This window comes from Melospiza georgiana, chromosome 20 (assembly GCF_028018845.1).
Source record: "Melospiza georgiana isolate bMelGeo1 chromosome 20, bMelGeo1.pri, whole genome shotgun sequence".
NCBI classification, from domain to species: Eukaryota; Metazoa; Chordata; class Aves; order Passeriformes; family Passerellidae; genus Melospiza; species Melospiza georgiana.
The window spans coordinates 5,010,179-5,037,155 of record NC_080449.1 but is presented as its reverse complement, the minus strand read 5'-3'; the positions used below and the strand labels follow the sequence as shown (position 1 = coordinate 5,037,155).

The 26,977-nt window shown below is 45.3% G+C and overlaps 1 protein-coding gene across 1 annotated transcript in view; it reads right to left on the bottom strand.

The window, feature by feature from the left end:
• The window catches only part of PAPPA (pappalysin 1), a 175,474-nt gene that overhangs the window by 69,546 nt on the left and 78,951 nt on the right, over positions 1–26,977 (bottom strand). Inside the window, exons 8-10 of the mRNA XM_058038277.1 lie at positions 14,369–14,497; positions 12,723–12,814; positions 11–207 (exon numbers count right to left, since the gene is read on the bottom strand). Coding sequence (XP_057894260.1) covers positions 11–207; positions 12,723–12,814; positions 14,369–14,497 — 418 coding nt within the window. The remainder of the gene's footprint in view (positions 1–10; positions 208–12,722; positions 12,815–14,368; positions 14,498–26,977) is intronic.

The window sequence follows — 26,977 nt, the reverse complement described above, 5'->3', positions numbered from 1 at the left end:
CTGTCCTTACCTGGGTCGCTGCTGGCTGGCCAATGACCACCCAGCCTGGGCACTGCTGGTCACTGTGGTGTGAGACAGAGACGTTGGAAGCCCACTGGTCCAGGAAGCCTTTGGGAGTGTACACGCCGCAGTCCTTGATGCTGGTCATTTGCTCAAACTCCTCGCAGACTCCATCGCCGTCGTGGAAATAGCACCTGCTGGGCTCATCTGCATGAGGAAACAGAGAAAACAAACCACATGTGGCTGCAGGGTAGCTCCTAGGTCCTGATACCATCAGTGGTTGTGTATCTGCTGGGTCAGGTCGCCTTGAGTGGAAGCATTGGTCACTTCTGGGTCATACCAAGGTGATTTAAATAAAGCCAAGCAACAATAGCCAACTTTTGTATTGGGCAATTCCGTGAAGATATTTCCTAATGTTAGGGGGGTTCTGCTTATTTTCATCTATCTCCTTTTAAAAGAGATAGAAGAAAGCAGAGACAGAAAATACATAGAGAGGCAAATGTGGGTGTTGGCATAATTCCACCAGCTGGGGTGGAAAAATGCCAGTGGAGGGTTTGGTCTAAAATGTTTCCCTTTTTTTGTTTTTAAAAGATATCTGCAAATCAACAACAACAACAGCAACTGTGGCTGTAGAGATGGTGAAAACTGCCAAGTTCACAGTTGTAGTGACCAAAGGGCCAAACAGATCTGTTTATCCAAGGCAGATACAGTACACACAGTGTGAGGGTGAGTTTGCCACATAAACACACGGCTTCAACCAACATGACTCAGATTTGACCTGAAAGGATCAAAAGCAGCAGGAGACTTTATTATCCTTGCCCATTTATTCTGTGGCTTCTCTAATGAGACTGCCAACAAAGATGCCAAATTTTTGAGGTTGTTTCTGTAACACTGGCCCATTAAAAACTGAACTGAGATCCATCTACTCTTTTCAAACAGACTGCATAGCAATAATGACTTTCAGTCATTAGAGTACTCTGTGAAATGGAAACCTTTGACCTGTTGGTATCCTATTTTGTATTGTATTATCATTGCCAGTCCCCAGAGGTATCCAGTTCTGACAGCCTGTTGTATTTTTGTCTGGCAAATAAGCCTGTTGAAAAAAAACCGGTAGGAAATTAGCCAGAGCTGCTAGCTGGACTGATGGAAAGGATCCCTAAGGAGAATCCTGTCGGTAGCACTGGACTATCATGAGCTAGGTGTCAGAAAATCCAAGGGCTGCTCAATTTTGAGCTACTTCAAATCTACTAAATCCCCTGTTTATTTTTTTCTCCTGGTTTACACAGTGAAATACCATCATGAGACAGAAAACACCAGTTTATTGCTAGTCAATTATTTAATGACTTTCACTCCTTTTCCTCCTGTGCAAGATTCCAGGTCTTTAAGAGAGGGTGGCTTTGAAAGAATAGAGAAGTCTATCAGGGAAAAATGTCATTATGGTTTGATTTCATAACAGCCTCTGTGGACAACTTGTGTACATGTATAAATGTAGGCAAACTGCATATTTGACAGGCCAGAGCTCCGAGCTGGTGAAAAGGAGCACAAGCCTGGAAGTGTTTCAGCTGTATGAGTGCAGTCCTGAATGAATTTTCCCAGGGTGGCCAAACTTCTTGCCCTTACACGTCACATCTTAACACCATCATTTGTCTGGGAGCCACCAAACATACATCCCACCCCTCAAAGAGCTCAGAGGAGGGCCTGGGGGAGTTTTCCCAGACAAGAGATGACAATGACTCCTGGGGTGTCTGGGTGGATGTGCTGATGGGCCCTAAGGCAACCCAGCAGTGCCACCCCCATGGGGCTCATTCATCCCTGGGAGAGCCATGCCCTGTGTCTGGGCAGCTCAAGGGATGGGTGGAATGAGAATGTCACTGTCATGGCCATGGAGAAAAAAACTCTTGGTTCCTTCACCTTATCCTTCTGCATCTCCTGTTCTGCTCCTCTCCCATATCAAGGCATAAGTCAGGTGTCAGGACAGTAGGATACAATTAATTGGCTTACCCACTATGTCCCAGTTAGAGTGAGAGGCCCAACAGAAATCTCTGAGAAATATTCAGCCCCAAAAAGACTGAGATCAGCAATCAAAAATCCTCAAAACCAAACGCCAAACAGATGCAAATATGTATTTTTGGGAAAAAAGCGCATTTCTTTGTCATTTTATGAAAAGAGGCTTATTTCTGAAAAAAGCGGTGGGGGGAATGAAAGGAAAATACCTACCCTGTTAAAAAGACCTGACCTTCAGCCTATAAACATATGCAGAGTCAGATACGCACACGTACAGTGAAACATCACCAGGCTGCTGCACACCCACGCTGACAGAAACACTGACACACAAACGCACGGGCGCTCCCTTTGCACATCCCCGACTCAGCCACCCCCCATGCAAACACCCACTAACTCACAGCCTAATTTTAGGCACATGCCTTCAGACAGTGTTCCCCGGCCTTCCCAAAGCACTGACTTCTTTCCATGACAGGCGCTGAAGTAAGCACAGCATTTATAGAGCAACAAACTCCTGCTCTGGCTCCAAACGCTCCCTCCTAATGCGGTGATAAACGTAATGGGCTCCTGATAAGATCATGTGTTTGGGATAAAAGAATACTCAAGGCCTGCTTCAGCCCGATGACTTAATTCATACTCACATGGAGGGGAAAGCAGCCTTTGAATAGCTGTGATCCAGGACAGTGTGTGATCCTAACAGAGGCTAATTTGTTCCTGATTATGCCTAAGACCCCAATAAATCTGTCTGCTCAGAGTCTGCAAAACCCGAGGGAGGAACTGAACAGAGAGCCTGAGATGTCTGAATTAATGGGGGCTGCCTAAATGATTAACCAAGTCCTGCTGAGCTGCGCTGTCATGAGCTCTGGAGCTGTGCTGGCTCTGGAGAGCCACCACATCCATGGGACAGCATAGATGTCATGCACAGAAGCTGAGAGATGAGGCACCCACTCGCCTTGGTGTGCTCTGAAAAATGATGAGGGAAACTGGCTTTGCAACCCTGGTTACTTTTAAGGAAGATCTGTTGGTCTCACTACTGACTCGGTGTGCAGTGCTCTGCATTGAGGGGAGTGCTGGTGAGAAGAGGGGAAGGCCTTTCCTGCCAGTGGGCTTCCCAATTCTGACTGATGGCAAACAGGGGATTGTCATTAAATCCTTCCAAGACACGAAGGCACCAACCTTCAAGAGCCAAATGTGGTGCATCACTGTGTGGGCTGCCAAAATCTAGCAGAGGTTCTTCCTTCAGTTCTGACTCTGGATTCTGCTGGTGATCTTGGATGACTGGCAGGTTACAGGTTGAGCTTTACATTTTCATGAGAAAAGCAAAGAACAATCAGATTGTTTCTTCCTACAACTGCCCTCACCAAATAAAACTAACAGGCTTTTCCCCTTTTTACAATGGTGGGAACAGAGCTCAGTTACATTCATAGAGTCCTACAGGCTCAGAGTCAGAGAAGACAGTGTCAGGAGTGGTGTATTTCTAGGAATGAGTAGCTAATGGCTTTATTCCTATAATGATGCAAAATGCTTTTTCTGTTCTCTTTGTAACTACTGTGGTACTAAATGCATTTGTGGCCTTGGCAACATGAGCTGATTTTTGTCTCCACAGAGGTCCAGAGGCTCCCAAGACCTGGGGATGGTCAGGGATTGCACCACGACCTGCACCATGGGCTGTGCTCATCAACACCATGGACTTTGCTCTCCAAAGATGAATCTGATTTGCAGAAGATATGGAAGAAAGGAACATACAGGATATCTGATTTGTCCTCAAGGAAGAAATGACTTCAAAAAATTAAAAAGCAGTTGCCTGGAAATCCAACTGAAATCTAGAACAGTAAAATGTCTGCAGGCATAGCACCTGGCAGCAGGAGAGAGCATCTCTGGGGAATTAACAACAGATGCTGGAGGATGCTGAGCTGAACTCAGGGAACACGTTTTCATTCAGGCAGCCCAAGCTCCTTTTCCCTTAGAAAGTTCTTACTGAAGGCAGAAAAATATTAGGGCCAAACCGAAGCTCCTGACTTGCCCTTGTTTTGGGAAAAGGCATTCTCCAGTTCAGCAAAGATTTCTGTGACATCTGGGAAACCTTGAGGGAGGCTCTGTGGCAGCATCAACCTGGAGAAGTGTGACTTGAGGAAACAAATTGGCAAGACCTGTTTTGCTAACTCCTGAAGTCAGGCTTTAAGATCCAAAATAGTCTTGGGGCTCTTGTGTGCTGCACCAGAAAATTATGCAAACTCCATCTCTCCTTGCTTCCTAAACTGTCTGAGCACAGTGCAAGAGGCAGCTTTTTGTACTGAAGTACAGATCCCTCCTCTGGGATTCAGAATTGAAATAATGCCTGAGATAACACAGGTGGTTTAGTGAGCACTGGGAAGAACCTACAAGAGAGGGCCTGGATAAGCAGGTAGCTCCCCATCTTCTTTACCAGTTTGAGGAGAAGCTGGAAAATCATCAGCAAAACGAGTGAAGCCTTATAGAGACCAGCAAGCAGAACAGGCAGGATATACATTTATCTGTGAGAGGCAGCCTTCCACTTCATGAAATAAAGAAAAAAGAGAGATAAAGAGATCCAGTTCATAGCACAGGGCACATCCTCAAATGAGGCTTTGAATGTCCAAGCAGGGTCCTCAAAGTGCTGGGGACAGACACTGGGGGCACTTTCCTGTTTTCAGCCAGGACTCAGTGATTGGCATCGGCATAGTCTTCTTTTTGTGCAGTAACTACCATTTTTTTAAAAGGCCAGACAAAAAAAAGGAGTATTTTTAAGCTCAGCTGTTTACTTAGGGATGTTTCCAACTATAACAAGTCTCATGCCACATAACTATTTGTCCAGAAAAAAAAAAAAGGGAAAAAAAGGGGGGGGGACAAAAATGCAGAAGCATTGTCTCAGAGTAAGAAATTTTTGGAACAGAACAAGATTTGCGTTTTAACCCCTGAAAGGTCTGTCCTGAGGTGTGCAAGCTTTCAGACAAAGCAAAGGCCAAACCCCAGGCTCACCAAAGTCAGCAGCTTCTGCAGAAGCAGGGTTTTACCACCACGTCACTATATTGGCATCTCCAGCACTGGTGTTTATGTTCACACAGAGGAGGAGAAATGTATCCAGAGGTTTCTATCACAAAAAGGGAAATAATTCCACTGCAGATCACATGAACTCGGCAGCTGAGTGACCGCAGAACCTGCTCCATTTATTTCTATGGGAGTTTCACCTTTGGCTTCAGTGGGAAGAGAGTGAATAATATGGCCTGCTTCCAGGATATCTGCTAATCTCTTCTTTAATATTGAAGAAGGCAGAGACAGAGACATTTCCTGCTACAGTAAAATATTCAGGAGTTACTTTCCTTCCTGGATGTTCTGATTGAAAGGAGGAAAACCATTACATGGGGCTTGGGCAGACCTTTCAGAATAAAGTCACATATCAATAAACGGTGACGTGTTCCTCCAATGAAATAAAACAGACACCTTGGAAATGAAGGCAGCGTGGGTGTCGCAATCTACTGCGGAACATCCAGGGGCCTCGCAGGAGGCTTTCTTTCCGTGGAATATGACAATCATGTCTGAGCATCTCCTGAGCAGAGCAGGCAGGGATAGTGCCTTTGCAGAGTGAGGCTCCCTGGCAATTCAGCTGCTTGTGGAAATGCATTCCTGGGCGTGACTGGCTTTCTTTGTGTGGTGGGACTCGGCTCCTCGCTATGATATAGCAGTCGGAGCACCAGAATTATGCAATTGATCTGCCTGCTGCAGACAGATACAATTACAATTCCCTCGCAGAGCCCAGCACTGAAATTTGATATTTCACCTCCAAGAACATGAGTCTTTGTCACTTAAGAGAAAGGATATTTCCCATGGCTGGCAGTGGTAGCAAGACCTTGTCTGAGCTACCACTGCCAAAGTGGCCATCCCCAACCCTGGCAACCAGGCATGGCCAACAGGACCAACACAGACATCTCTACCTGGCAACTAGGAATGGCCTACAGGAGCCAACACAGCCCTCTCCAACCCTGGCAACCAGGCATGGCCAACAGGACCAACACAGCCCTCTCCAACCCCTGGTAACCAGGAATGGCCAACAGGAGCCAACACAGCCATCCCCAACCCTGGCAACCAGGCATGGCCAACAGGACCAACACAGACATCTCTACCTGCCAACCAGCAATGGCCAAATGGATGCAATACAACTCTCCCCAACCCTGGCAACCAGGAATGGCCAACAGGACCCAACACAGCCATCTCTACCTGGCAACCAGGAATAGTCAACAAGACCCAGCACAGCCATCTCCAACCCCTGGCAACCAGGTATTGTTGTAAGAGAACAAACACATATGTTCTTGTCTGACCTCACCTTGTTTCCCTCCCTGGATGGTTGGATAAGATGGTGCCAAGAAGATTTTGATATTACACAGATTTATCAGCTTAACTTGGAACCTGTTCAACTAAAAGTCTTGAGGTTTCTGTCACACAAAGGAGTAACCCTTATGACCAGGAGAAAGGTGGCCAGCATGGCCCTTTGAGACACTTGGCACACTTGTTTCAGAGGAGGAACACAAGAGTAAAAACCCAGAGGTGCCATTCCCCAGGGAAAAAAAACCTGCTTGTTTGTACATGTAGTTTGATGTTCCTGCAAAGAAAGGTCTTGTGCTCAGACAGATACAACAACTGTGCTCTGAGCACAGTTGTTGTTGAGTCACAAAAGATGCTCTCAGGATGGGAGCACGACCAGCTGTGGAAGCCTCTCAGATGCACAGAGAGTAATGTGAGGGATGCAACAAGCAGAGGAGTAGTTCTCCTGCTGGACTCTCATTGTAGCTGTGTCCTAAAAACTAAAGCTGGATTGAGCTGGGTTGGAGTCACTGGCCTAGGGAAAAATGCAGGCAAATACCACTCCAGCCCACATTCTCCCCCACAAAAAAGCATCTGTCCTTTGTATTTTGCTGCCTGAGATGTCTGCTCTCTCTGCTCTGTGGTTCAGCTGGCCTTCCTAGGATTGCACTATTAATGATGACAGTCTGAAAATCACTTTAAGAGACTTTACAAGGATGCTGTGATTACTAACTTGCCAAATGAGTGCTTAGACATTTCAGAACACGCAGCCACACTTCTGCAAGCTGCAGGAAACAGTCAGCTTCAAAGTATTTGCCTTAAGCTGAAGGAGTCACACAAATATCATCTGAATAACCCCGGCCAGTAAATTCATGACTATTTGCCATGAAATTCTGTTATAGAACCTCAGCTGCTTTAACAACAGCAACACTTTTTCCCAAGCTCCTTGGTCAATGCTTTCACCTTATTGATGCCCTGGGAGATGCTGAGTTTCTCTTGCAAGGTGGCTCTGTTTCTCCCATGCTGTTGTTCTACTGAAAGCCCTCGGCAGGGTCAGCCAAGGCCTATTTAATGCTGGTGAAAGAAGGCAAAATCACCATTAGCTGCTGCATGGGGCCACGGTTTGGGCAGCCAAAGCTGTGTTCCTGTGCAGTAGTATGAGGAAGGGAGGGGGAGAGGATGGGAGAGCTCTCAAAGCATGCCCACAATGAATATGGATGGTCATCCATCAATTTATTTTAAGCACATTACTTCTCTGTCAGAAAGGGAAAAAAGGAAAAAGAAAGAAAGGAAAGAAAAGACATATAAAATTAGGTTTGTGTCACTCATTTAACACTGCAATTTCCCCAGAGGATTATGCACCAAACAGAGATAGCAAGCTCATGAATATTAATCATTTCCCTGAATGCAATGCAGCCCGCCAAACAATAAGATTAGGGGAAAGTGCTATGCTTAATTTATGGATAATGGGAGAGGTAAAGGATAGAGCTCCCACAAAGGTAAGGCTCACAGCTGGAGGGAGAGGCCTCTGAGGAGGAGGAAGACAGATCCAGATTTGTAAGGTAGCAGAAAAACATTTGGGACCAAGCAGGAGCAAAAGAAAAGGTGTTTAAGGATCATTGTCAAATTAAAATCATACTTCTCCCAGAACAACCACTGGTGACTAATGTTTCAAGCATGCCAGAAATTGGTGGTAAATTCAAGAGCTAGATATATTTATTTTCTCTTTGCCTCTGCTCTGTGTCTTTTCTTTGTATTTTATATCCCTGAGGCCCTGATCCCACACACCACTGAGATGTGTGTCTAACCTGAAACATTCCCATTCTTCAGGGTGACCACTCCCATCTGGAATTCAGTGGAAGCTCTGCCCTGTTTTGCTGTAAAAAGGCTTTAGCCAAGAGTCCCTTATAAGCAAAGGAGATAAAGTATAGCAATAATAGCACCAATAAGATGTGGCTGAAACCCCTATAAATTACCTGGCAAACTTAAGGGGAGATAGAAGTTCTGGAGCTACTTCCCAGCTGTGTTTCAATGTGTCTATCAGTCTTTACTCATCTCTTTTCATATTACTTTCTCTCCCCCTCCCTCCCTTTTTTATTGATCTCTGCATCTTTTTTATTATATCCTTCTCTTTCTTCAGCACTGGTGAGCTAAATCAATGCATAATGCACATCCCACTCCACAAAAGGAATGCAAATGAAAGCCGGGCTCTTTTTCAATGTCCCACATCTATCTGGGTGTGCAGCGCTGGCGTGTGGGAGAGTGCACGCCAAGGACAAGGTGCTCAGCTGCGCCTCAGACACCCATTTCTCAGCACTCCCCTGGGAATGGATCAAGTGCTGAGCCCTGGGTTCCCACCACTGTGAATCATAACTCTCACAAATGGGGTCTGTTTCACACAGGACACGTGGGGTTGAACTTGGCCGAGATCCGCGGTAACCGCAAAAATCTGTTATCCCCCGAGTGATCAGGGCAAGGTGAAAGGAAAGCAGCCCAGGGGTGGGAGAGGGGTGCATCAGTCACACCGACACGGCTTGGAATCACCTGTCTCCTACCCATCAAAAGGCAAAGTGAAACTTTCCCCGCGGGACCAAATTTCTGTGTGGAAAAGATAAAAAATAGGCAAAATCCGCTACAGGAAGCGGCTGTGGGAGGGGGGAGAAAAGGTAGAGATGATAAATTTGACGATGGGGAAGGGCAAGAGTGCTGCAGAACTTAGAAAAAGGAGCACTGCCAGATGCTTCCATTAATTAATTAATTAATCTCACTGTCGCTCTTCAGCATGTTGCAGGAAGAAAATGCTATTAATCTTTTCTGTTTTCTGTTGCTTGGCTTTGTGCTTGGAGAAGGCCAGGACAGCCTGACAGTGAGACCACACAGTTTTCTTCCCTGCCTCCCTCCTTCCTTCCCCCGCGCCCCTCCTCCCTGGCAGAGCAGATTGATTCACTGTTATCTGATTAGAGAGGAAAGAAGGAGGAAAAACAAAAGCAAGACAAAAAAAAAAAATAAAAAGAAGTGTAATTTTATTACAGGCACTGGTGCAAAGTGTCTTGAGAGCCTTGTGCCATTTAGTCAAAGGAAAGTTGGGCCAATTAAAAAAGCCCATAAACCCCACAATCCTAAAAGGCAAAGGGAGTGAGAGAGGCAAAGGGACACCTGCAAACAGGCTGCCTCCATCCCTGGAAATATCCAGAACGCAGCTGAACATGACCCTGAGCAACATGCTCCAACTTTGAAGCTGGCTCTAACTTTGAAGTTGGCCCTCCTTGGACCAGAGACCTCCAGAGACTCCTCTGAACCTAAATTATTCTGTGATTCATGGCTCTGAATCTAAAGCCTGGTGGTGCTTGCGGGCTCTGTTGTATTTTTCCCCTACCAAGCGAGGTGCCTTGCGTGGTCTCTGCTTTAGGAGGCAGGAGCCCACTTGGGCTTTGCTATCAAACCTCCTCCTCTGGAACCCGCCCACGACGCCCCTTCAGCCCCGTCTTTGGCAAACAAAATGTTTAGCAGTTCTTTCCAGCCACGTGGGACCCAATCCTGCAGACAATTTGTGACAAGCATTGCATTCACTGTTGTGGTTAGATTTGCTGAAGTCTAAAGAATGCCTTGTGGTAGTTCAGAAACATGCCTGGAAGAAAGCATTTGCAAGATCAAACCCTGAGGCCCCCGATTCAACAAAGCCTCTGAACATGTGTTTGAGGCTCACTGAATTCTTTGGTGAAGGGGAGTGATTCCCGGGGCTCTGAAGAGCTACATAATACAACAAGAGCATCACTGAAAAAATAACACTCTCTGAAATAACTGCTTGTTGTTCTACAGGATTATAACATGTGTTAGCCTTGTAAACATGGAAATAAATTACACTTATTTTTCTGTGCTCCTGAAACACAGGAGAATTCTTGGGCACCCAAGAATTCTGTATTTCCCAGGAAAACACCCCACCAATATCAAAGAAGACTTTTTTTCAGCTTAAGGCAGAGGATTAGGTGTGATATTGTTAGATTGTGGAGAATGCTGAATTTCTGCTCTTTTTTACTATTATTTATTATGTAATATGCACAGCCAGTCACTTCCCCAACATCTTTATATTTTCTGGTGAGATTTTAATGCTTGATACACCAAGCAGAATATAAATCAGCAGTGTTCATTTGTCTGAAAGACAAACTGGTAGTGTCTCCTTAGCTCTTGGGGTCATAATTCATGGTGGTCCAGCTACCACAAGAGCCAACAGGATGACTTTCACAGGTATTACCTCCTCTGAACCTGTCCTATAGACCTGAAGGCAGTATTTGCCTGAAAATAGCAGTGGGGCTGCCCTCAGAGACCCTGCAGAAACACTGAGCCCATCACCACCACAGCACAACCATGAAGTCACACAACCAAACATTTTTAAGGTCTCTGTTCCTGCACCTTCCCTTTGATTCAGCTAATTTGATTCATCTGAGTCCCTATATTCAATATTTCACAAGGAATTTGATATCATTTGTTTTGTAATCCAGGATCTGTGCAAACCACAACCTTCCAAAGCCCGTGACAAACAAACAACTTTTTTTTTGCCCCTGGAATTCCCCTCTCCTTTCCAACACAAGCAAATCTGAAAACCCACTTCCTCTGTCATGGAGTAGAAAAATCTGTATGTTTTAGTTGCTTCATTTTCTAGTCAGACAGCTCTGTCCCACACTCTCAGGAAGCTCTGTTGCTGCTCCCGGAGTTGGATGGGGAATGAATGGTTGGATGATGGTGGGTGGATGACACAACTGGACTCCATTAAAGGTTTTCCCAACATAACCAATTCCATGATTTTATATAAAAAGGCATAAATCAGAGTGTTGCATACCCCTAGGACACCACTGTGTGGTCCAAGGCTTGGGACACCCCATTCTTACTGCTGTCCATGGACTAATTTGGAGCATTTGCAGCTCCCATCCAGCCCACATCACCTGGTTTCCTGGAAAACTGATGGGCACAGGGGATAACCTGCCTCATGTCCTAATGAAACACTGGGATGTGGTCAAAGTACAGACTTGGACCAAGGAATTGAGCCCTGCTGTGGAGCAGGGTGATACAGACACAACCACCCAGCACCAGCCCAAAGCCTTGCTGGAACCAGCCTCACACCACGCCTGATGTCTGGGGAACCCAAAACATTTGCGTAAGTGTTTATCCCACTTTCAAAATATTATGACTAAAATCTTGCAGTGCTTGGGGCTCTAAGGCAGCAAGTTACTTGAAACACAAATGTAACTTCAAGACCACCAGTTGTCGCAATTAGTCTCGACCATAAATATCCCTGATTTCAATACAACTATTTACATATGTAAATAAGTACATCACCAAATCAGGCCTCAAGTCTCACTCACAGTGTGGGAAGCTGAAGTAAAAATGTAGTTGTTGTGATGAGCCAAGCAGTCCCAGTTTACCACTCAAGGGAAACATGGCACCTGTGAGGTCCGTTCTACAGGCACAAGAGATGGTCAAATTGCCAAAAAGAGCAAATTTCAGACTTGCAAACGTTACAGTATCTGCTGAAGACTGATGCCCTGAGCTGAAGGCATGGGATCACTACATGGGCCAGGGTGTTTGCCTGGGCAGCCCAGATAAGGAATCTCATAAAATGCCTCGAGAAAAAGCCGACCCATTATAAACATTAACTTTGGTTCCTGAAGCTCTGTGTGTTTTGTTCTTTCCCAGACCTCACAGACCCCTGGGTGGAAAAAGCAACCCCACAACGTGGGGCTACTCCACAGAAGGTGCAGTGTAAATTGGTCTCCATTTCCCTTCTCCGTCCCCAGCATTCCTAGAGAGTTTAATAAATATGTAAAGCTCGAAACTGCAGCCCCGATAGCTCGAGCATCTTCCGGCCATTGTGCTTACAGGTTTTCCTAATCAGAGCAAACCAGGCTTGCAAATGAAATCTGATTAAGTAGTTTTCACCTCTGAAAAAGGGGATTAGCCAGACCTTTGATCCTCAGATACTGATTTGCAACTCAAAGGAGGTGTGACCTCAGCTGGACTTGCTTCTGGTCTCAGTCCCTTCCCCTTTCACTCCTCCTCCTGTTTACCAGAAAAAAATCAGTTCATGTCTTCTCACGTAGTCAGATCTAAAGCCTATTGAAGCCAGTGGAAAACCACCCACTGACTTCAATGGGCTTTGGATCAGTCCCACAATGGCTGACTTAGGGCTAAGTCCTGGGCTGTTTCAAAGCCAGCAGAACCAATTTCCCATCAAAATGACCAGAAGCTGGGAAGATATGTTCACCTTTCAAACCTACAAATTCCACCTTTTTTCTCTCTCCCATGACAACTCTTCAGCTGGAAATGCTGAGAGCACTGCTGGTTTTTCCCTTGCACTCTGCACTGGGTTGCTGCCCACCGTGGGTCTGAGGGCTCTGGGCCAGACTTACCGATGCAATTAAAGGACAGCTCCTGCAGGCAGAACAGGGAACAGCCATCGCCGTTTATCTTGTTCATGTCATCACATTCTTCCCCGAGCTCTCTGCAGGCAAAAAGCAGTCAGCTGGCAAAGTAGCATCAACCCAAGAGTCTGTGCAACCCCTGGAAAGAACTCCAAAACCCCAATATCTGTTACAGCAGCTTTGTGTGCCCACCCTTAAAATACCTCTCCCTTAAGGGAGCCTCCTGGCTTCCTCCTTTTCATCATTCCTGGTTCACAGGCTCGCCCTGCACATGTGGATACCACTTGCTGTCCTCTGATGAGGATATGAGCAACTTCCTTCATGGCTGGTGCGGCTGTAGCTCAGCAGGTGGGGAAAATCAGAACAGGAATCTCTTAAACTCTTTGTATTAAATCTGGAAGGGCCAGAACTGTGACCCCATCATGGGAATGACAAGGCATAAAGCCTGGAGTGTGGCTATTCCAGGTGGCAGCACTCAGAGGAGTCTGAGCACTCCCCAGCAGTCAACAGGGAGCAAGGGGTGTTGGGGATGGGGCCCTGCCTCGTGCCATCCCACATGGCTGGGGAGAAGAGTGGGAACCAGATGAGAAAGGGGCTGCCACAGCTGCAAGTGGGGCCACAACCAACCAAGCTGTGACACAGTCTGGTTCCTGCTCGCTCCTGAGGCAGCTCAGCTATTGTTTGACGCTTGCTGCAAAGCCACAAGTGATGTTTGAGGAATGTGCAAACATAACAGTAGCAGAAAAGTTATGTAAAGCAAAATTAATCTGTCTTTCTCCACCTCTCTTTCCAGGATTGCCCTGGATTCATTTGTTGTTTGATTGCTTTCTTTGCTTTCCTTGCCTGTTGGGCCTCTTCCTGCAAATATTTGCTGCCAGGTATATCATCTGACAGAGCTGTGCTGTGTGATTGCTGATCAGCATTATTTCAAGCAAATAATACTGGCTGGATTAAGCACTTGCTTGTTGTTACTTCCATAGTTTAAATAATTAAATTACCTAATGCCAGGAAGCTTTGAAGCATCAGCCTTAAGGGCCAACATAGTAAAGGAATAAACTCTAACATAGTCGAGAAGGATTGTTTTACATTTTCAGTGGCCTGGGGACTGGTGAGAGAGGGGAGCTGATTGAGAACATTCAATTCCCAGCACTCTCCCTCCCAAGCCAAATCTATCACTTCCAAATGCATCCCAGCTCTGGTGGTCAGTCAAACAAGGGGTAGCACCAGGACCTTGGCCCCAACACGTGGCAGGGTTTTACCCAGCTGCCACAAACATGGGACAGCACCGAAGGCTGTGTGAGTTTTGCCAGCTCCAGGAAATGTCACATCCATGTATAAAGATACAGATACACAAGCAAACAGCATAAACAGCACAGAGCGTCCTTGCCTATCGATCCTGCTGTCTGGACTCCATTATCTGTATCTCTGTCTGTATCTCCTGGTGCCAGGAGAGAAGGGCCCACGGTACAATTAAATGTCATCATCCCCGTAATCATCAAGCACGTGAGTCATTATCTACAGATGAGAGCCAGCCTAACCTAAGGAGACACCAGGGGTCATCAATTCCTTCCTAGCCTCAGACTCTGGCTGAGGAGATGTGCCCAGATTTATGTGTTTGCTCTCTCCAGACTTACATTTGGATAATCCCATCTCCACAGTATCCACTCCCAGAGATGTACACGAGGGCAGGGGACGGCTCGCTCTCCTCCATCCCGGACACCACGACCACCTGGTATCTGTACGTGCTCCCGTCGCTCAGCTCCCTGCCAGACAAAAGGAGAGGCAGTCACTCACACAACAAAGGCAGCAGCAAAGGGCAGAGAAAGAGGGACTGGAGAGGGGTTTGGCTGCCAAAAAAGCAAGGTGTAGTACAATCAGCTCCTCCCAGACGTCCTACCTTGGTTTGATGGGATTAATTTTTGGTTGGGTGTCTTTTTTTGTGAGCACGATCAGCACTACCTTTGTCTATTGTTGGTTGCTTGATTTACGCACGATTCTGAAATAGGTGCAGTTCTTGACCACCTGACAGCTAAACCATTTCCTGATGTAAACCACTATTTTGGTGAGGTGCTGCTTACATCTGCCCCTGCTGGAGAGATGGCATTGCAGTGACACCGTGGCAGTGCCAACCATCACCATGAACAGTGTGAAACACTGAGGACATCCCCAGCACTACTTCAACACCTGAGGAACCAGCCCTATGCCTCACTGTGTTCAGCCTTGGGCACTTCTGTTCCACATCAAGGACAGCACTACCAGCAAGTCTGTTCATTTAAAGATTTTAAAATACCCTGTTCTTCATTATTATTATAAATACTCATTATTTCCTGAGCAGCCTTGAGCTCAATCTAATGGCACCTGGAGCCTGGATTAGTGTAAGCTGAGGATGTTTCAGTGATGGACAAAAAAGTTATCCACATCACATATGAGCATTAAAACAGAAGAGTTAAATACTTGGTTTCTTCCAGAGCAAAAAATAGGATCCACACCACAGCACAGGATCAGGGTATTAGCACTGAAATATTCACAGAAAGAATTAGCAAATTGTTACATATTTATGCAAAGCCATAATTACCTAAAACCTGTGCATTTGTAAATGAGGAATAATATTTTTCATATGTAATATGGGAATAATATAATCCTAATAAAAATGTTTAGCTCTTTCACAATGTATTTTACACTACCAAAACTCAAAACCTTCCCCAAAGAAACTCATTTGTTGTCCTCATTGTGCAGATTTGTAAAGCCATGGAGTGGCCAAGGCAAAATGATTTGCTCAAAGTCATCAATCAGGTTAATTGCAAAGCAGGAAAGGCAACCCAGCTCTTCCCCAGGCCTGCCAGTCCTCTGCTCACTGAGCTCACATTGCCCCAATTACTGACAGCAATATACATGGCATTTTGTCACAGGAACTTGGTCAAAAAGCATCTACTAATGAAGTGTGTACTACGAGAAGATAAATCTACTACGCAGAGCAGCAAAGCCATTGAAGTGGATATCAATGAGTTACTGAAATCTTCAGGTTCATGAAATAAGCATCTCCTTACAACATTCATTAAATTAACAAGCATGACTTAAACTCCAATATCGCACATTATATTTTACAACAAAGCTGTTTCTCATGGGTACTGTGCCTCCAAAAGGAACTGGCATTGAATGAATTGCACGCCAAGAGCACTGGGATCTGACTCTTTGTTACTGCACATGGCAATGGAATGGGATTGCAACTCACTGGAAGGAAAACAGAACTGGCTTTCTCATTCCTTCTGCACCTGATTCCTGTCAGCGGCAGTCCGTGGCTCCTATTAGCTAAATTTGAGAGTTCGTGTAGCACAAACAGTATCTTAATTCACCTACAGGCTGGGGAGATGCCTACCCAGATATTGGTAAGACTGTTTATTCAATCAAAGTGAAAAGTTTCATACTTCTGCCCCTTGGGGCTTGTTTAAAGCAACTGTTTTTCTGCGGGGAAAAAAAATTATAGGAAGTGAATAAAGTGGCCAAACACACACTGTAGTAAAATAATGAGGGTTTTCCTCTAGATTTCACTCCCAGATAAATCCACTTACCAAGATGGGAGGTTTTCATATATACTGACAAAATCAAAGCAGAGCCAATCTTTGATTATTAAAGAGCAGTTGTTTCTCAAATTCTGTCTCAAAACCATTTGTAAAATATTTAAGATTAACAAGTACACTTGCAGAAATGTGGATTTTGTCACTGGGGATCTGCTAACCACAAAAAAAAGAAATTCAATTTTTGAAAATGGTAACAAATGAACAGTTAGGGCAGCTGCAAAATAAGGCCGCACTGCTTTCTGATGCACTGAAATTGTGGTCCTGAGTGCAAAATAGGAGTTTGCAGATTCTGATTTTTGGTGTGATTTCCACCAATACCTCCAGGTGATGAGGCAGGCTAAGAGCAGGGAGTGTGCCTTGCACATGGGTTTTACTGGAGGGAAGTATTGGTGTGCACATGTAAGCAAAGGAACAACAGGAGAAGCTCACATTTGTGTGCAAGTTTGCAGAATACAGCAGAGGAAAACCTAGAATCAAATCAAGCACAAAAGAGAACGTGGTGTTTATGAATTATGAGGTGGCTGGAGATGAATGTGTACATGGGTGAATAAGACAGAAAATTGGAAATGAAAGTTATTAGGTGGGGAGAACTCTGACCTATTTAATTGTATGGATTAAGCACGGAAAACTTTGTATGGAGTACATTGGCTGCTGGCTTTGTGGCACTGGGCTGTGCTCTAACCTTGTCACCTGCTGCACATCAGGGACGGGAGATATCCAACTGCAACCTGCTCAAAGATGGAATGCTCTTGGAACTTTGTGTTGGGACAGGCAAACGACCCTTCAAATTTAGTGACACAAAATATGTCTAACCAAATCCATTTATTCTCCAAAAAGAAGGTGAACAAAATTTCTTACACATTATTTGCACTGTCTGGCTCCCCTTATTCCTCTGAAATTTGGATAGAAAATAAGCGCTGTTAAGTTATTTATGCTCATGATACCTCAATATTGTTGTCTTAGGTTAAATTCAAAGAAAGGGAAGACAAATGCCTGAAGACATGTGGTGCCTATAGAGCAATGGCAGGTCTCCAGAGGGCTCAGTCCTCCACATCCCAAATCCCCTTCTGAGCACCCTGAAGTTTCACAGTCTTCCCTACCCTGGGGAACAGCAGGGTGTGACATCCAGGGCAGCATCAACAAACCAGCTGTGCCCAGAGGAGCTCACAAATGGGATGTCTGCTCCAGAGGGGCTCTTCAGCACCACACAGGCAGAGCTGGAGATGTGACTGGACTAGAACATCAAAAAAACACCTCAGAAACTCAAAAATGAAGCCATCATGCTTTCAGCTAACCCTGGCCCGACACAAGGTGTGACAAAAAGCTGACTGAGATGCGCGTGGCATTTCACGATTCAACAACTGGAACGTGAGGTACTTATATCCTCCTGAACTGCTAAATGTGTCATATTGGCAGCAACTGGGAGTTTCAGCATTCCTTCACAGTGCCCACGTTTTCGAGAAATAGAGCTGCTAAGAGATTATATGTGCAATACCCCAGGCAGTAATCCAGTCCCATAGTGAGGAAGGGAGTAATGCAAGAACCAGGGGTTTATTCCCTCTCTATAGCTATAGGACAGCAAGGCTGATAGTTTAGACTTGTTGTCTTATACATTACAAGAGCTCTATTATCATTATATGTTGTCTTATATATCAAGAGTTCTTTTATCATTATGGTGCAAGGGTTCCATGTCCTCAGAGTTTCATACCTTCTCATTGTTTCTCGCAGGCATCTCCTCTGAGCACTGACTGCTCCTGGTCCTTACAGCAGGTATCTGACTCCTCCAACTTCTCCAATCCACCCTTTTATGCCACTAGTTCTTATTGGCTCCAGGTGTTGCCTGTTATCATCCAGCCTGCTCCTAACCTTTAGTAATAGGGTCCAGCTGCAACTCGTTGGGGGATAAGATTACATTCCACATTATCTTCATTTACCCATACTGTGTCCCCCTACACAGACTGTATCTGGAGATGTCAGCAAGACAAGCTGTGCTCCAAGTGGTGATAAAAGTGTGCTATTTGACCATTTATTTCTTCTCCCACGTGCCCTGGGAGCTGGTGGCACAGTGACAGCAACAAGGGGCCCTTTCCACTTTGCTGCCGGGCAGGACTTGGTGCACAGTGGCTCTGTGAGATGCAACTTAAGGAAGTGAGAGAGAAGAAAAACATCTTTAACATCAAGGATGTGAACAAACACTCTTTAAATGTATATCCATGGTCTTTTTATGACCTCCTCCAGAACTGAGTAAGCCTCATTGATCGCTGCAGCTTCCGCCTGTGGGGAGGCAGCCTTATTAAAAAGCAATGACTCAAGCCCTCTGCTTAGAGGGGGAATTAAGATGTGCCGTGTGAAATACCACCAGGGCAACTTTCCTGTCTGTTGTGGCAAGTGATCCAGGGTCAGGAATATAGAACCCTCTAATTCTTTTCCTGTTTTTACTGGGGAGGCTGGGCAGTGGAGTTAATCTTGCTCTCTTTCTCTCCCCCAGGCGAGGGACCTCTGCTCTCAGTTTGGGTGTTCCTGGAAAACTTAATGGGAAAAGTTATACCTGTGGGAAGTTGTTTTTTACTCAGACCAAGGTGGGTTTAAAGGATTATTGAATTTACAGAAGAAACAATCATGCTCTTGGGTTCCTGCCCCAGCCACATCTGCCCCATGCATGCTGTAGGGTTTCAGCATCTGAGAACACACCTGAGATGCAGTTAGAGCATTGAGGGAAAGCAAACATCCTATGCCTCTTTTCCTACTACCATGGCATATGTTTTTCCTACTACAAATAACACCAGGAGGGTTTCTTATACAGCAAAGACTTGTTTCCAACAGAATTGAAAATATCCTTAAGTCTGAGCCCAGCTTCTGCCCTATGAAAAGACAAATGGTCAGACAGCAATGAAAGCAGACAGTGTTCCTCTTATTTAAAGACAAGATGACACAGACTTAAGCATCCCCAATTAAATTACAGCTGTCCCAGCCAGTGTTGTGTGAAACAGGCAAATTCTACACCTGAGGTGTCCTCATGGAGGACCCGTCTGTCTTTGACCTTAAACAGCCACCAAACACTTGAGACAAAAGATGACACTTCCTTGCCACTCTCTGCAGCCCAGAAAGAGCCCTGACCTGCTGGTGACAGCCCTGTTTCCCTCTAACACTGTCACCTTTGCTCTTCTCCTCTAGCAAGGAAGCCTTGCCGAGCAAAACAGGAAATCTGCTGGCAGCAAACAGCATCAACCCCACATCTTCCCTCCTTATAATGCTTTAGATCAGCTGCCAGGGTGGACTGGGTTACAACCACAAACAGAAGAGCTGAAGGTCTACACCATCCCTTGCCCTGGAGCTGTCCAGTCTGTCCCCACATGCTGCTCACAGCCTCCAGAAGTGCCAGTTCCAGAGGTCATGAATTACCCCAAATATCCACAAACACCATGGTGTTCACAAGTTTCACTATCCTCAGGTGCTCCAAAAGCAGCTGATAGAGTAAGCCAAGGGGTGAGGTCACTTTAGGACAACCCAAACAAATCAGGTCCCCAACTTCCATTCTTTCCCCCTCATTGCCATTGACTGCACAAATACAACTGTTTTCCTCTTCTTCTCTCCTCTCACACATATGCTCCCCCTTGCTCTGCCTTTTTTTAATAAAAATGGCATGAGAAGCACGGCAGAAGATAATGAAGAGAATTCCTGCCTGGCTCTGCAGTTGGAGAGAGGAGGGGTGGGATGCTGTAAACACAAGAAGGACGTCAAAAATCCCAAATTGCGCCGGGCTGTTATTTCAGCTGTGGCCCAAGCTCTCCCTGTTTGGATAAGCACAGCAACATGGCAGGTGCAAAGGCCTCAAAACAACTCTCTTGCCTCTCTCTCAGATACTGAGCTGACTCAGAAGACACAAATGCCAAGGAAACAGCCTTGTAGAGGCTTTTCTCTCTGTCTCTATGAGGAGAGAAGTGCCAACAGGGGCCACGGGTGTGCTCTGTGCCCTCCAGCTCTTTTATGATTTGTTTACAAGAACAGGATTTGTTTACAAAACAAGGTAGTTGGAGTACTAAAGGAACACTCAGGGGCTGGATGGGAGACTGGGGATTGTATGGTGAATTTCTGCTCCCAAACTCAAACCTGAACTGGGTGTTTCCAATGAAGGACCATGGAGCAGCAAACAGCCTGAACAGATAATCTGAGCTGGACACTGGGTGGGTACATTCTGTACCAGCAGGACTTTCTGCTTTCTGCTTTCTGCTTTCAACTTTTGCTTCTGGCTGCGTCAGAAAGTTTAACAAACACCTAAACCAGCCACCTTAGCCACTTATGTTATAACCCATGGGCTTGGCACTGAAGTCAGAGGTTAAAGGATCCAATGTATTAGAAAAGGAAAATATCCTTTGATCCTTAGAATATTTCTAGGAACCAAAGCCATCACCAACTCTCATAATCACCACAAATCCAGATCAGGCAACTAGTCTGCAGCTTTGCTCTCGTTTCCATTGGTGTAAAACTCAAGTAACTCAGCAAAACACTGCAGGTTCAAACCACTGTGATTCGGCTGCTCATCTGTCCCTCTGAGGTGCATTTGCTGCTCGGAGCAGCTCCATGCCTGCACAAGATGCCCTGGGGCAGGATTACATGTCTGCCTGTAGCACCTCTGCTCTGAAACCCAGGTCCTGTTTAGGACCTTAAACACACTTCATTTTGAACATTTTTTTTTACACATACTGCTCTGCTCTGTCTTTCATGCAAGGACTGTTAAGTTTTGTAAGTAGCAAACCTATAGATATGAATGCAACTGATTAACTCCTGCAGACTTTGATATAATCCTCCAAGCATTTGCCCTGCTATCAGTTGAAAACACAGTAGCATATTTAGTAAAAAAACAAAGTTTGCAGCCAAGGCCTTAAAGATAGTTCTTGAAAAAAAACCAAAAACCAAAAGAAACAATGTCAAGAGATGGTTTTCTCCTCTCATGTTTAACAACAACAAAAATATGAATTTTTAAGATGGCTGATATAAATGGACAATCTCACTGAGATTAGGTTACAAATCCTGGGATAAAGTAAATCCTCAAGGCCCTGGGCCTCACATGCGTGTTTGCACCAGACAGGCAATTTCACGGCAGCACACAGGTTAAGTGTCAGAGCACCTGGTTGCTATTAGAAGCAGGGAATGAAGGGAGGGGGAAAAAAAATCTGTTGTGTTTTCTTCTTCACTGCTGAACAAGATGGAACCACTTCTCAGCATGAGGCTCAGATGTGGCTGCCACAGGAGGGGAAGCTGGGGTGGTTTAGCTGAGGAAGGAAAGACTGAGGACATTAAATGCAGAAAAACCTATTTCCAAGCAGAAACCTGGACATGAAATGCAGAAAAATCTATTTCCAAGCAGAAACCTGGACATGAAATGCAGAAAGCTCTATTTCCAGGCAGAAGCTCTCTACTGTGAGATGTGACCAGGAATAGAGCAAAGCAGGCTCCAGCTTAGGAATAGAAGGAAAAAAAAAAAAAAAAAAAAAACTTTATTAACCTACAAAATATAAAAGAAACACACAGAACTCAGGATGAAAACCTTCCAAACATTCCTGCTCCCCCCAACCAAGTTCCCAATACATTACAGTAAGACAAAACCTTGGACTCTCAATTCAGTTGCCGTCTTTCAGATCACCAACTCTCAGTCCATCACCACCTTGCAGAAAACCCTATTTCCAGGCAGAAGGCTGGACATGAAATGCAGAAAACCCTATTTCCAGGCAGAAGCCAGCAGCTCTCCATTGATTTTGAGGGAATGGTGCCAGTATCCTCCACCTGAGGACACTGTTTGGTGTCCCAGTGCAGCAGAGAGAAAACAGAAACGCAGCCAGCAAGCAGGCTGGGACAGGATAACTGCTGTCAAGGCCATCACTGTCACTGATGAAGCTCTGCCTGTTGCATCATGCCTCTCTGAGCACTGCCTGGCTCCTGACACCCTTACCCATATCTCAGTTGTGACGTGGTGTCTGTAACAGCACCAGCCTGGTTGCACACACTGCAGGAGAATGCCTGATGCACACCCTGCCCTGCCCACCACACCCTGGGAGCCAACCTTTAGATCGCCAAAAAGAAGCCAAATTTTGGATGACCCCTCAAGTTTTGGATAACCACCTGGACTGGGAGAACTTCTGCTGCTGCCCTCATCCCTCTGCCATTCCATTGAGTTTGGGCAGAAATCTCTTCCAAAGTTTAGGGTGGTCAGCTTGGCGGAATAATCTTCTTCACCTTCTCTGAATCCAGACCTGAGTTCTTGGATTTATTTGCAACAGGCCTGAGCCAAGAGCTGATTTTCAGTACTCAATACCCTCCTGTTTCCCTGTAATCCCACCAAAATGGTGAACAGAGCCATGGGAGCAAACACTCACAGTGTCTGATCCGAAGGCTCCTGGAGCCAGTGGAGGTTATTTTGTGCATTTTCAGTGGAGCTGAGATTGGGCCCCAAGTGAACACAGATGTTTGCAGTGTTCTCTGGTTTCACATCCACCATCCCACCTCACCAGGACCTATTTTGGGGGTTCCAGGCAGGAGGGCTGTGGAGGAGGGAGGGATTACAGACAGGGATGTGCTTTCACACCAAGAGCAGAGCAGAGCACAGAAATGGGTGAGGAGATGAGGCAACTCTTCCAGAGGAACATTTTGTCATTTCCCTCCTCAGGGGTTCTGTGTTTTGCTGTAAACCACTGCAGATTATGAGAAATCCTACTGGCTGGTCTCCAGTGGGATCTCTAATGGTTTAATAACTGAACATTACTGAACATACTTCCACTAGCCTCTTCCTAAAATCCCATCATGAGCTAATTTCCTCTACTGTCATTACATCTGCAACTGGTCTTACAGTTTAAAAAAATGCTGTACCACTGTGAATAAATGATCTGGTTTACTGCACTGGGCTTTCAGGGACTGATAATTTGGGGTATCAAATTCCAGGCATCGTCTCTGAAGGACAATTTGAAAAGAAGAAGGAGATTTCTTCTCTTGCTCTTCCTATCACAAAAGCACCAGGAAATTGCTGGAATTGGGATATCAGCACAGATATGGCCAATGTCACCATTCATTTAAGGAGATCCTGACCAGAAAGACTGAGAGAAGTTTGGGTGAAACAATCACAAGATGGGTGCCCACCATGCAGAGATAGATCTAAAGTCATGGAATTCCAGAATTTGGGTTGGAAGGGACCTTAAAACTCATCTTATTTCAACCCTTCCACTAGACCAGGTTACCCAGGGTCCTGTCCAACATAGCCTGGACACACTTTTGTCTTGTGTGTCACCAGGTTCCACAAGATATAAAGGACAGCAGAGGTATTTCAATCTCACTGAAGCTTTCTTTCCAAACCCTTGCCTGCTTGAATGTAGATTCAAATTTAACCGAGACTTGGAATGCCTTTCCTACGAAAATATATTAAAATAAAATGCCCAGGAAATGATCAGGCCAATAGTTCAACAAAAGTAGCTGAGAAAAGCTATATTGGCTGGCTGATAAAAAGGTAGGTAACACATTTCTGCTACTTCTGCGGTATTCGAGGCTCACTCCAAGTTTTACAAGAGAGTTATTTTTAAATTGTTGCATAACACATGTCTGTCCAATATTTATTTCCTCAATCAAGCAAAGAAAATGCATTTGTTATTCCTGGGAGATTTCTAGTGCTTCTTATCTTATTTAGAGCCCAAAATAAAGATGCACACAAGAAGCCAAACATCAGAGAGAAGTTATTATCCATGAGATAATGCACAGCCTAATTTACCACATATCTGAGACTGTTGCACCTGCAATAAATTATTTTACCCAGCAGGAAAAGTCCTGTTTGACCTTCTATTTTTATTTTTTTTTTCTCCTGCAGCTGAAAACTCTGCTACTACTTCTAGGTCATGAGTTCAAATTCCACCCTGGCTGGGAGTGATTAAATATATCAATTTCTAATAGTATCTATTTGGATAATAATAGGACAGCTGTTAATGTTCATTTTTTTAGGGACACTTGCACATGGCTAAGTTGTAGTCTACAGGTTGATCTCTCTACAGCCTCTGTGTATTGCCCAAGAGGTACTTTGGAGATTTGGAATGCAATGGTACTTGAATCTTTGGTACTTTGGAATTCAGTGTAGCAGCGGTCCTTGGGGAGTCCCTGGCTGGAGCAGAGCTGGTGCCAAAGCCAAGTGTCACTCCCCACATGGGGCAGTCCCTCTTTCCTGAAGTAATTTATTTAGGAGTGGCGGCTGTGGGGCATTTAGGGCAATCCCGTCCTTCAAAAATAGACCCAGCCTGAAAAATTCCTCTGGGGTGCCCTGTCTTGGGATCACAAACCCATAAAGATATCAACCCACCCTTACTACCTTTATTCTTGCATCATGTGCAGCCGAGCCAGAACAGGAGCTCCGGGTTCTGTCAAGTGCCAGCTTCAGTTCCAGCGTTACATAAGAAACCGCAACAGCGAGGAACCACAAATCTATCACTACAGCTGGCACCAAACAGCCTCCCTGCACAGGCTCAGCGGAAAAGCTGCCTCCTGAATGGGCAAAGAGTGTCAAATTGTTCTTTCTCCTCTCCAGGGCATGGTTAAGGCAATTTGGCAGAGGGTGGTAAGGGAAAAAATTGCTCTATCTGCTCTGTGTGTGAGGTCAGGAAGTAGGTTTGCTTCTGTTGCAAAGATAACCTGGCACCTTTAATGAAGAAAGAAAGGGAAGAAGGAAAGCCATCAGAATGTGGCTTCCAGCTGTCAAATCACATCAGCCAAGTGGAGACGCATCACCCCTGAGAGCAGCAGCACCACTGGCCCCCAACACTTCATTGGGAGCTCTTTGGATGGAGACACTCTGTGAATTTCCTCTGCGAAACACCCAGCTATAAATAATAACAACCACCACCTCAGGATTTAACAGCACGACACCCGAAGGAGAGAAGCAGGAACGGGAGAGGGAATAGAGGCAGTTTTCATCTTTTTCCTCTTCCTGGCTCAGTGCAGAGCAGGGCTGTGTGCTCCTGCCTGGCACAGAGAGCAGCATCACTCACCCCTGTGCCTCCCTGTCCAGACCCGTGCAAGCCACAGGTGAGGAAACTGCTGGGAAAAGAAAGAATTTCCCCAGGGGGTGTTGGCAGTGCGTGGAGGAGTCTCCTTCCCACAGCACATCACCTCTGTTAGGGGCAGGTGAACCCATGAGCAGTTTCCTGGTGCTGGGAGGGAAGGGTGTGGGACAGGCAATTGTCCCGTATTGTTCTGTTCTTGCATCATGGGGGATTTCCAGGTTCATTAAGCAAGAACAGCAATCTGTACTGGCTGCTGATGACACAGCCAGGGCCAGGAATGGCCTCAGAGCAGGACAGGGACAATGCCAGCCCCTTGGTCATCAGAAAAAATGCTACACTGTCCTACACCAGCTGCATATCAAACATCACAACTTGGCCAAAACCGACCAATGTCAGATCCAACACACTCAAAACTCTTCACTGACAAGGCTTTTGTGCAGTTACAGCATGGTGACTATTCCTGCTAGGAAAGTAGGATCTGCAAGGGGAAAATGAAATATTTACTCCTTAACAAAAGGTCTCTGCATGAAAAACTAGGCAAGTTCTTGAACCTGAAACTGGAAATTGCAGGGATAAGAGAAACCTGGTGGGACAGAAAGGTGTTTGCTTCTTGGGAAAGCTCAAAATACCTTTTTCCATGGAAAGCTAGTGTGGAAATCTAATGATAGGGAAGCTTTTAGAAATGAGCAAGAAAGTGTGAATAAGAGTAAATCTGTTCCTGCTGAAGCTTGGTAAAAGTGTTTCTACTGGAGAGGAGCTGTAAAATGTCATATGGATATAGCCAGGGACCTCTAACCTATTACTAAAGAAAAAATAATATGGAGATATGGAGAAGTGTGCAATTATGGCAAAGAAACCTCCTAGTTGGAGACTAGTGAAAAATGCTTTCAGTAACAGCATTTCCCTGGTAGTGTGCAATGTGAGAGTGGGCATTAAATAGTCGGTGACTCAACAACAGACACAGTGTTTTGCATTTGCATCTAGTAGCAGCAATAGGTTGGATAGAAAAATTAATTTGAATGAAAATGGAAATTTTACATTCAGTTTATCACTTTGAGGCTGACTAACAAACATTTCCTGAAGAAAAAAAAAATCAGAAACCCAAAAGTTCAAATATCTAGAGACATACAGAATTGGTAAATAGGCTCAGTCAATGCAGAGAAAGATGGAGTTATAATGCAGAAATGAATAATTTACAGGTTTGGATGTCTTGAAATGGTCCATATGTTGGTATAAGACAATATTACACTTGTTAGGACCAGGAAAGTCAGAATAAACTGGAAACTCTTTATTGCAAGTGAGAGGTGAAGAGAGCAGTTAATTGGAAATCCAGGCTGGATGGAGCTCTGAGCAACCTGGTCTAGTGAAAGGTGTCCCTGCCCATGGCAGGGGTTGGAATGAGATGATCTTCGAGGTCCCTTTCAATACAAACCATTCCATGTTTCTATCATTCTATGATTTATTCAATTGCAAGGCAACTATGAACCATCAGGGGGGTGAAGAAGCATGGGAGGTCCTTGCACACATCAAGGCAAGGTTTTTCCAGGGTAGCTGGGTAAGTGTTCCTGCACAAGGTCAGCTGGAATGCCATCTACAATTCTAAAGCCAGCTGAGAATCCAGATGTGTGGCACA